Source organism: Oenanthe melanoleuca, chromosome 3, assembly GCF_029582105.1.
Source record: "Oenanthe melanoleuca isolate GR-GAL-2019-014 chromosome 3, OMel1.0, whole genome shotgun sequence".
NCBI lineage: Eukaryota > Metazoa > Chordata > Aves > Passeriformes > Muscicapidae > Oenanthe > Oenanthe melanoleuca.
The window spans coordinates 33843359-33854636 of NC_079336.1; the positions used below are offsets into that span (position 1 = coordinate 33843359).

General features: G+C 40.6%; 1 protein-coding gene across 6 annotated transcripts in view; it reads left to right on the forward strand.

Moving 5' to 3' along the window:
* ORC3 (origin recognition complex subunit 3) overlaps nucleotides 1-8478 on the forward strand; it is a 35114-nt gene extending 26636 nt beyond the window's left edge. For 5 of the 6 annotated variants that reach the window (XM_056487818.1, XM_056487817.1, XM_056487814.1 and 2 more), the window contains 5 exons: nucleotides 365-462; nucleotides 1345-1486; nucleotides 5580-5696; nucleotides 6735-6814; nucleotides 7911-8478. In XM_056487818.1, the coding sequence (XP_056343793.1) occupies nucleotides 365-462; nucleotides 1345-1486; nucleotides 5580-5696; nucleotides 6735-6814; nucleotides 7911-8016 (543 nt within the window). In that variant the 3' untranslated portion in view covers nucleotides 8017-8478. Of the gene's footprint in view, nucleotides 1-364; nucleotides 463-1344; nucleotides 1487-1594; nucleotides 1674-5579; nucleotides 5697-6734; nucleotides 6815-7910 lie in introns of those variants that run through there. The other variant, XM_056487816.1, reaches the window with a different exon arrangement.
* The last annotated feature ends 2800 nt before the right edge of the window (nucleotides 8479-11278 follow it).

An 11278-nucleotide genomic window follows, 5' to 3' on the forward strand; every position in this document is an offset into this window, starting at 1 on the left:
TGTGTCTCTTCTAAAAAAGGAATGAATAAGTACCAACTATGTATTTCAGGCCTTCCTGACACATAGAAAATTATAGAAAATATCTATCATAAACCAGGATTTTAAAATGCAAATTAGATGTTTTCTTTTTATTTAACTTGTAATTTAGACATTCTGCCTAACACATATTTCTTTGAATTTCTCGAACTCCTACGAGTTTGAGAACTGAATACATTGGCCTAAATAAAAATAACTGCATGATTGCATTTCAAACATCAGTGAGAACATGCCAGCAAAAATTAATTATACACATTAAACATATAGATTGTGTTCTCCAGAGAATAACTGCCTCCTGTGTAATCTTATGCACCACTTTTTTTTAAAGACTTTGTTGGAGTTGAAGGAATCAAGGAGGTCTAAGAAACTGACCAAGTTTGAAATGCTTCGTTTTGAAGTTGTTGACTATATAGACAGTCTTGTAAGGTGAGCCTTCCTGTTTTATATTCCTGCATAAGTTTGCATCGTAAGTTGCAAATGAAATTTTACTAACATGTTAATCTTGTCAAAATTATGTCTCAGTGGTGCATTTATTTTTCCCTTTCCTATTCTTTCTTTGAGGGCTCTAAAAATAACTAAAAACCCAAAACCAAACAAACCACACCTCTTTTCCAGTAGAAATAACTAGGATACAAATTGACCAACCTACTTTGGCTACTGGAACAGAGTTGAGGGAGGAGTGGGTATAAGTGGCAAAATAAAGTCAAGAGTCTTTACCCTAATCTTTGCTGATCTGTTCTACTCATGAAACTGTACCGATGTCAAGTGTGATAACCTGTCCATTTTGGGAGCTGTTTTGGTGAGCAAGGCATAGCAGATGCAGTTTTGGAGGCAGCTCTGCAGTGGAAAATGTGAAAGGCTTGTTGTGGTGGGGGAAGAGATGAAGGCTCTTGTTAATTATAGAGGGTGGGGGGGGAGGTAGAGAAGCTAACAGAAGTATGACTGCCAAGCAAAAAGCTTCAGATAGAAAGACAAAGATGAGTAGAGACTCATGATGAGTCCTTGAGATGAACAAGCAAGATCTGTGGAGTACTTGACTGCTTAGCACTGTATCTGCTGCCCTTATTTCATAATTTGTCAGTGTCTCAGCTAGAGTCCTATGCTAAATTCATTCAATGTAGAGTTGTTAATAACAGACTTCTCTGCTTAAAAGTTTATTTCAGTGCTGTTCATCTTGTTTTTCAGAGATTTTTCAGTACTGGATGGGAAACATGCATTTTTGCAGTCTGACTACAGCAGAATTGTGTTGTTTCCCTTAAGCTGAAGCTTGTCTCTCTCCCACTCCCCCCATACCTCATGCTTTTCCAGAAAATACCTTGTTCCTGCAGAAGACAGGACCCTGCATGAGATTGTGTATTTCAACACAGCCAGTGTTCTCCGAGGGCACTTGAATGCTGCCCCCAGGACTGCACTGCACACGGCTTTGAATAACCCACACTGGTACCTGAAGGTAAAAAACTAGTGGGCTGTTTGGGTGCTGGAGTAGTTCTGGGAGGCTGTGTGGGGATGGTCTGCAAGCCTGAGTTCTGCTGTTTCATGAAGCTTGGCACATATTCAGCTGTTTTGCAGAGAACTAGCAAGTGCCGATAAGCAACTGGGGACTTTGTTCAAAGAGCTGGGGAATCTGTCTTGTGAAGGTAATTCTGGAAATAGTTCTGGAGGAGGAATCCATTTTTCAGTGTATGTTCTAGCCATGATATTTTCTTTCTTTATATATAGCAGAAAAGAAATTTTGTCCTCCACTTCAATTAGGATGACTGTCCACAGGGAAAAATCAAATGTCTGTTACTCTTTCCAGATACTTTCTTATTAGGGTTGGTGCTCAGTCCTCACTATGTAGATTAGCTGTAAGGTAAAGGCTGTTCAGGTGGAGTCATAACATTCAAATAGCATAAATACAACATATTTAACCAAGTCCTTTGTTTTCCTCTGTAACTTTATTTTAATACTTGTTGTGCATTGATATCCAATGTTTTCTGGATCCAAAAAAAGGATAGCACTTGATTCTGTCAGCCTAACCCTGCCCTCTTCTAAAAGAAAAAAGCAGACTGTTCTCCACTTCTTTCTTAAGTCAAACTGAAAGGATGACCAAACGAAAGAAATAGACTAGGATTTAGAAAAGGAGTGAATATACATTTCTTTTTGTCCTTGATTAAAGAAGGTACTTGAAGTTGTTCTTATGTTCTATTTTTTCTTAAAAAACTGATAGTAATTTTGAAGAAAGTATTGGTTGTAGCTGTATCTGTGTAATGCACTACTTGAGTCAAAGCTAACACTTATCAGGAACTGTAGAGGCTGATAAAGATCAGCCTTTGAAATCTACAGCGTGATTTGTATTGGGTTTGTTGGCATCATCTTTGATTTGAATGAGGGTTATCAGTTTTGCTGTGTGCAAGAGTTATTACTAAGACCATTTACAGAGCTTATTTGTGAGAACAGTAGTTAGCAAGTTACCATTAAAGAAACCTAATATGAACCTCAGTAGTTTATATATTTAGAAAACCTGTAAATATATAGACTAGGACAGCCAAGAAAATCTAACTATTGATGTCTTTAATAAGTATTGCATTCTCTTTGATGAGTTGACAAGATTTAAAGCCCCCTGTCATCCTATACTTTGTACTTGGACATGCTTTAACATATTTCCAATGTTTTCTGAGAAGATTGTGAAGGTTTGGCATAGCTTCTAACAGTACCAGTATTGGCTGAGTACCTTGCTTATATTTTAATACATGTGAGTCAAATATTTTCTGTCTATGACTTCTGCATGGTTTGTATTTTTCTGCACCGTGACCAGAGCAAAGTTCTCCAGAGCTGCTCCTTCCAGAAGGCCAGGACAGAAAAGTGCTTCAGTAGAATACCAGTGAATGATTAATATATGATGCACTGCTTACAGGAGTCCAGTTCAGTTATTTATTTAGCAAAATGTGAACCAAGAGTCATATTTATCGGGTGGGGGAGAAGAGAATCCAAAAAAAACTGCACCAAACCCAGTGTAATTCTGGTTCCACTGATCCCTTGAAAATTTAACAAGCTGAAACTTGGGATACCAGCTCCCATATCAGGGAAAAAGGACTTGATCGTTGGGATAACAGCATTGATTCCAGAGCAGGGTATGCTGTGTCCTCTGTCTAGCCTTGGGGCAGGATCAGGCAAGAGCAATTCCTCATCAGCTGTGTTCTGGGTTGCTCCCACTCCTGTTCTGTCCTTTTGGGAGCAGCACCTGTGTGCTGTATAGATGGTTTCACAACTGGCTGCTCGTTGTGGGGCAGCTTCCTGCTTGTCAGCCTGGTTATTTCCTCTGGGGGCCACACATGTGCTGCAGCCTCACAGCTGTGCTGCAGAGCTTGGCCCAGCAGCCACAAGGGAGGCTGGCATCTCTTAGGTGCTGCTGCAGATGGACCTATTCCAGGAGTGTGCAGGTGCTCTGGAAGCTGCATCCTCTCTTGATTGTGATAACTGTCCTGACACCTTAAAATTAGAAAATCAGTGCAAAGGGTCCAGCATTGCCAGGCTGGTACATGGATGAGTGGTAGAAAGCCACAGAGCTGGGTGCTGTAAGGAGGGGGGAAAAGAGAAGGGTGTAGTGTTGTCTTTCTGGGCAGTGGTGAGCCACTAGATCTACATCAGCCAGAAATGTAACTTCATGTGTGCCAGGTAGTAACACAGGAGTATTTGAAACTATCATGTTACAATTCTGCATTGTAACATTGTGAGGGGTTGGCCATATTTCTCTGAATTTTTCTGCAAACCATCTTGTAATGAACTGGCAGATATTAACTTAAGGTCTACAGCTTTTATGTTCCTTGTAGAAGAGAGTAAATAAACTTGAAAATTGCTAGGTATTCTGGAAATTGTGAAATGTCTCATAAGTGCCAGAGTCCAAACTGGAGCTGAGTCTCAAAAATTGCAGGAATTGAGATCTCTGGGTAAACTAGAGATTCTTGAGCAAAATTATATTCTTTGCCTTGCCTTCTTTCCTGGCTTCAATAGCATTTTTCTTTGGAAGGTGTCTGTCATTGCTACAGCTCTATAACTTCCCAAAAGTTGCTTGTATATTTTACTAGCATATGAAAGCATTTTAGAACAAACTTCTATGAGCTAAAAGGAACAATCAGTATTTGTTTTCATGTTAAGACTGACTTTCTAGAGTGCCTAAAACTGAAATGAAATGCTGTAAATTTCTGCAGCTGTACACAGACTTTTGCCTCTGGCTTGAGTGGCTTTTAACTTCCCAAGTAAATGGTTCAGTGCTGATGACCTGAATTCAAGAGACTGGAAAGCTGCCCAACAGAAAAGGGCCTGGGGGTGCTGGTCAAGAGCTGAACATGAGCCAGTGTGAGCCCAGGTGGTCAAGAAAACCAATGGCACCTGGCCTGGGTCAGCAACAGTGTGGCCAGCAGGAGCAGAACAGTGATTATCCCCCTGTTCTCTGCACTGGTGAGGCTGCACCTTGAGTGCTGTGTCCAGTTCTGGGCACCTCACTTTAAAAAGGACATTGAGGTGCTGGAGCATTCCAGACAAGGACAGCAAAGCTGGTGAAGGGTCTTGTGGGGAGCAGCAGAGAGAGCTGGGGTTGTTTAGTCTGGAGAAAAGGAGGCTCAGGAGGGAACCCATCACTCTCTACAGCTGCCTGAAAGGAGATTGTAGCCAGGTGGGGGTTGGCTTCTTCTCCCAGGGAATCCAAAACAAGACAAGAGAAAATGGCCTCAAGTTGCACCAAGGGAGCTTTAGGTTGGATATTTGGAAAAATTTCTTTCTGGAAAGAAGCAGCATTGAAACAGGCTGCCCAGGGAAGTTGTGGTATTCACCATGCTTGGAGAGATTTAAAAGATACGTAGATGTGGCAGTAAAGAACACAGTTTAATGGTGGCCTTGGCAGTGCTGGGTTAATCATTGGACTCACATGATCTTTAAGGGCTTTTCCAACTTAATGATTCTATGAATTTCCTGAAATACAGAATACTTTGTGAGAAATTAGACTTTTGCCTTTACAGATGCTGAGTTTCAAGCCAGAGATAAATGATTGTTACATTTCAAAGATAAAACTCTGAGATGAGAGAAGCAATTATTTTTAGTACATCTGACAGATCTATAGTAAGTCTTCCTTTCAAGGGGGCTTGGGAAAAGGATACTTTCCTATTTTCTAGATGGCAGATCATGACTTGTGTCTTCTTTTGACTCCATAAAACTGAATATTTCTCTCTCATATGTAAATAGAACTAGCAAAAAAATTACATAAAAGCATAATCAGATAATCACTCATTACAGTAGATACTGCATAAGTGTTATAGAAGGAACACCAGGAGTGAAGTAGCTGTGTGAGTGGGGGTTATTGGGTTTTTGTTAATAGTATGCTTCTTATTTTCCTATTTGTTTTTTGGACTTTTTCTTTGTACCATCAACTTGCCATTGAACACACAAACAGTAAACATTTGCTTAAAATACCTATGATCTGAATTACCTGAAATAATGTTTTATCTAGCCCTTTGAATTGCTCAAGATTTAGACACTAAGTTATTGCCTTCAATTTTTTTCATCAGAATCAAGCTTTGAAATGTGATGGAGGAGGCATTTCTAATAAAGCCCCTGACATATGCATAGTGTATAAGCTTCATTTGGAATGTGGCAGATTAATCAATCTTGTTGATTGGTTAGAGGTATGTGATGATGCAAACAGTACCTTTACCTGCTTTCAGTATTCTAATTTATCTTTTTGCTGCATGTCTGCTTTTCTTTAGTGCCCCTTTTGACAGCTTAAATCATTGCATACATTGATCCACAAGAATTCTCAGTAATTCCAATAAGTCTGTCTTTATTGTGAATCATTGATTTCAAGCTCTGTTTACTCTGTGATGAAACTATTTTGCTTCTGCTTCTGTTTTAAGCTCTGCACAGATCAGATTTTGTGCTTAACGAAATTGCCTTTCTTTTTTTGTCTTGTATTCTGTGACACTTTTATGGAAACAGGCAAGTAGGACTCCTGGAAAGAATGCTTGTGCCAGGGAAAAGCTCAGGTCCTTCTAGCTTAATAACCTGTCTCATACTATAGCCAAAAGCAGAGAGTATAGGAAGAGAATATGCATTAATATAGTCTCCCTAGCTAATAACCACATTTTAGTTGTAAGGTTTCCTAAACTTGAGTGGTGGTTCTGTATTTTGTAAACCTACCTGGATGTCATTACCAATATATTTTAGCAATCACATCCTCTGCAAGAAACTCTAGCTTAACCACCTGCAGTTTAGGGATAATCCTTTTACTTGTGTGTTTTGTTTGCTGCTACCTTGCTTGTGTATTGTATGTTCCTACCCAGACTCTTGGTGTCCTTCAGTTTTATAGATTTCTTTACAGCCAACTTACCTCTATGACATCCCCAGAATATTTAAGCAGTCTTAGTTTGAGAATATTTTTTCAGTTCTGTAGTTTTGCTGAGAATGGGTCAGGACCCAGAACCTTTTGAGATTTAAAAGGCAGGCACAAGAGTTCACAGAGTGATATCTTGCATTCTGTATTCCTGCCATGGTAATATGTAACCTTGCTTGCTCTTTGATTGCTGCTGAACTGACACGCTCCTAGAGTTCTCCTTCCAAGATCTTATTCCCCTGAGTGATAGCCTTCAGCTCAGAGCTCACTATTTTATATGCAGATCTGTCTGTCTGTGAACTGGAATAAATCTGTGTTGCTTTTCCCTTTCTAGGCTTTCTCAACTGTGGTGATGGCAGCTGAGGAACCAAATGCAGATGCAGCTTCCTCAGACCAGGTGGATGATACTATCCAGTATCCTTTCTCATTTTTCTCAAGCTTGACATGGAAAAGCTCACAGAATTTATGAACTAGGGGTTTTAAAATATAGTTTCATGTGCATTAGCTAATTTCAGAAAAATTACTTTAAACAGCCTTAATACACTGAAAATGTCTAAGAAATAGATCAGTTGAAATAGTTGGACTGGGAGTGGTGAGGTTAGAGAGCAGCTTTTGTCTATAGGAGTTGTTTGGGTTTGAAACAGAACCAGAAGTCCATAAAGCAAGTCAAAACTCTTTGGTTAAATCATCAGAACTGGTTAGCTCATGGTGGAGCTGCTGGATGGGGGTAGAGCATTACTGGGGAACAGATGGGAGGAGGGCTGTGACCTAGAGAGCAGATGGAGAAATAGAAGCAGTAGCTCATTATGTTTCAGTATGTTCCTTAGAGTTGAGAACTTACTTTCCACAGGACACCCATTCTGCTTCTTTGTCCTGATCCTGAGGTCTAAAAAATATTTAATAGATGAGCATTAGAACCAAGACTTATGGTTACAGGAGTAGTGCTGCCACAGAGAAGAAATGAATAGTTGTACAAAAATAGGCTTAACTAAAGGAAGGATAATTATATGCTCTAATACTATACCTGGCTTTCCTGGCCTTTCTTTTACAAGCTCTGCTGTTAATTGTCATTCACAATACATTAAATTCTCTTAAGTCAGGAATATAAACCTGCATGTCAGACAGGCAGCAACAAAGGCAGAGTGAAAAGTAAGGAGAATAAAAAATCTCTGTAATTATCTATCTTTTTTTTGTCAAGGGACATAAAAGTATAAATTCTTCAGAATTGGTATGTTTGTAGGCTTTAAGCTTCTCTTGGCAGTGGGAAAAGGAACTCTTCCTTTGCTGTCACATCACATGCTTGTGGCAGAACTACTGATCAGATTGAAGATTTGTGTTTCTGTAGGCAGCTTGTGCTCTGCCCTTATTTCCAACGATTTTATTGTGCAACACATTGTGTAATCTGTGCTTACCATGACTTAGAAATCTTGCCCTCCTAGAAAAGAGCAGCGTGTCTGTCACTGTGCCAGGAAAAGTGTACTTGGTTTCTTTCCTTCACTGACATGTCCAGCGCTCGCTTTATTCGAGCTGTTTCTGAACTGGAGCTCCTGGGCTTCATAAAGCCCAGCAAGCAGAAAACTGACCACGTGGCAAGGCTGACCTGGGGAGGCTGTTAATGTGCCACCAAGGTGCCAATAAACCTCCCCCACAGAGCAAGGGCTGTGTTCCCACTACACCACTCCTCACTAACTTTGCATACTGAGTCAAAGTCAGCGGGGCCTGAATGTTGTGAGATACATTGTGAGTGCCTGGGCAGGCTTGAATAGAGATGTCATTTTTTAATGCTCATCTTCCCTGTGTAATGTTCTGCTCTATTAATGTTCATGTTCCAAATACTGTATTGTGCCAGTTTCAGTCTTCTTTGATGTGTGTGATATTTAACAGTCCACTGATAAAACTCAAGCTAGCAAGCCAAAAGGACAACATTGGCTCTGTCAGCCACAAAAGTGATGAAGCAGTATTATTAACATCATTATAAGCTGATAGGATTTGAGTCATTATTATAAAATGCCTTCTAGTTCCTTGAACGAGATTTAAAAATAAATAAAACAAGTATGCTAAAGGAGACAATGAACTTCCATGTTCAGCCCCAGCTGTGTGTTCTTCCAAACTGGTCCTAATGCCCTAAAAGCTCCTTGAGAAGGAGAGAGAATAATTGTCAAGATACTAAATTTTGCCCTTTGGCAAGAGCAAAAGTGAACTATTTAAATAATTTTCTTTTTCTAGTGAAGTTGATGGGCACTAGCTGACTTCTGCTGTTGGGGAAGCTTGTGTCAGCACAGGGAACATGGCACTTGTGCACTCAGGTGGAAGGTAGGAAAATCCTCACCTAAAGCACACGTTGTATGTAACCCCTTTTTGCTGAGGGTTTGTGCTGCATGTAGGCAAAGGAAGCAGCTGTCTGAAGGCAATGTAGGCTGAGTGTGTACCAGCACTGCTCATCTGCTGATCATCTTCAGAAAACCTCAGCCCAACCTTCTCCCTTTATTTCATTTAAGGATCAAATGTGTTTGTGACAGTCTGTGCCCTGTTCAACCATGGGAAAAGCCTTAGGAACCAAAGGGGAAAAGCTGCATTGCCCTCCAGAGCAGTCTGCCCTGCTTTGATAAACCCTGCTGTGACAGATGCACTGCAGCTTTGTAAGGGCAGGGCCTTCAGGGCAGCCTGACCACCTAGGAAGGGCTGCTCTTAGGAGAGGTGTTCAGACTTAGTCCCTCCCAGACAACTGCAAAGTTGAGTGGTAGTTACTTTATTGTAAGACTACCTCCTAAGAACTTCCAGACACCCTTAGTTGACTGAGAAGGGATAGAGGCTTCATTTTCCTTCTGGGGCATTGAAGTGCTCTCTAGTTTAGCCATCAGTAGACTCCAGATGCTCCTATTTAACTGCACTGGTACTTCAGCCTGGAGCTCTGAGGACAGAATCACTTCCATAAACCAGATCCATACTGGGGAGGGGAAAGTTACAAGAATCAGTAACTTACCCAGCTGTTCCCCCCCAGGAATATATAGAAGAGATGTCAAGCTTTTTGTAAATATGCTCAGAGAGGGTAGGAGTTGTGTATTTTCCAATGACAGAAATTGCAGGCTCACAGCATCATGTCCTGCTGTGTATAAGTGGAGGTCTGGTTCTAAATGCTGCCAGCCAGTTCAGGAGGGGGAGGAGGTGAGCTTATCAGACTCCACTGCCAGAACATACAACTTGGGAAACAATGACTAAAACCTCAAGAGCATGAACTTGCAAAAGTTCCAAGACACAGGTAAAAATTCCCATTGTTCCCTGGTGAGCAGGCTCAGGGACCTGTTCGGTACAGAGAGCTTTCCAGCAGCAGAGAGGAAACCAAGACATTTCAGCAGAGGGGAAGGCTGAACACCCACCCCCCCATCCTGAACCTCACCCCATTTATCTCACAAACACACTTGACAAATGAAAGGGAGCACAGCACCAAATGTCTCTGATGTGCAAGAGGACGGGGAGCCAAGTGCTGTGCAGCTGTCCCCTGCCACCCCCTCTGCTAACCTCACCCCAGGTAACACTCACACCCCTGCAGGGCAAAACAGTCCGAAATAAAGAGAAACCAGCCTCAACAGTGTGTGGCCTTTAATCCCCAAATGTGCAGGCAACATGACATTAAAACAGTAAAATTAATAGTTAATGGCTGATTCTTCCCTTTAACTAATAACAAATCTGTATGGTTAAAGTCACATTTGCTGTGCTACATATGGTTTCTCAGATCAAATCTTTAATTCTGTACTTGCCGCTTTATTTTCTTCAGCAAGGAGGGTAAGAAGGTTGAACAGTTAAAAACAAACTAAACTGGTCAAGTTTAATTTAGTTCACCTTTCTTTCTTCAGAAGCTGGACTCTGTAATCAGTCCTACCTTCCTGGAAAGAGCTTTGTATCACTGAATCTGGAACCAACATCAGTAACAGCTGAGACACCCTCACTCACATACCTTAGCTGAAATAGAGATTTCAACTGGAAAATTAAAAATTAATTTCTACAACTGTCTGCATAGTAATAACATGTTCTGCAGATATTCCAAAAAACCTTTACTGTCTGCAATGTTTACTTGAAGAAAACAGGACCAAAAAAACCCCAAAGTGTTAATGTCTGTAGTAGTTCTGAAACTCCAGTGTAAAGCCTCACCTCTGAATTAACTGTCTCATATTCTTAGGTAGCCACATCTTTCAACAGAACTACTGCCAAAAATCAGACCTGAATGCAAGTTAACACTCATTAATTTTCCAACCCTTTTTCTCTAGTTTTACAGATGCTGTTCTTTGACACCTCTTTACACTACTGCACTACTGGTTTCAAACACAAACTTTGTAACTTTTCTTTATCTTGAAGCCTACAACAGCAATAAACTGTAAGAACAGCCCAGGTGCCTGTAAAAGCCATTTCAACACTGAGAATGACTTCTAATACAAAAGTCACAAGCACTGGTTAACAAGAGCAAACTCTTAATACTTTATCAGCCTCCATTTTTTTCTTCCCACTGTGAAATCACAAAGCTTAAATCCTTCCCAATTCGGGAATGAAGAGAGCTTTCACAAATCAGTTTTTAAGTAGAATCTCTGACTGGTTGTGCTGTTCAAGAGTACACAGACAAATCTCAAATACCAGCACACAAGATTGCTTGCATCTCCTTCCTTTGCAACCTTGAAAAATGCTGAATCATCTTGCTCTCACATCTAGACACAAAAATCAACACACGGGATGCACATGCTGCTTTTCAGGTAAACAGTAACTGAGATCTGCTTAGAAAGAAATAAACACATCACTACCTTAAAAACAGGTTAACCAAGATCTTTGGTTTCACTCTGTTAGGTTCCAATTTAACTGTTCTCAGCTTGCTTTGAGTAAGACCGCAGT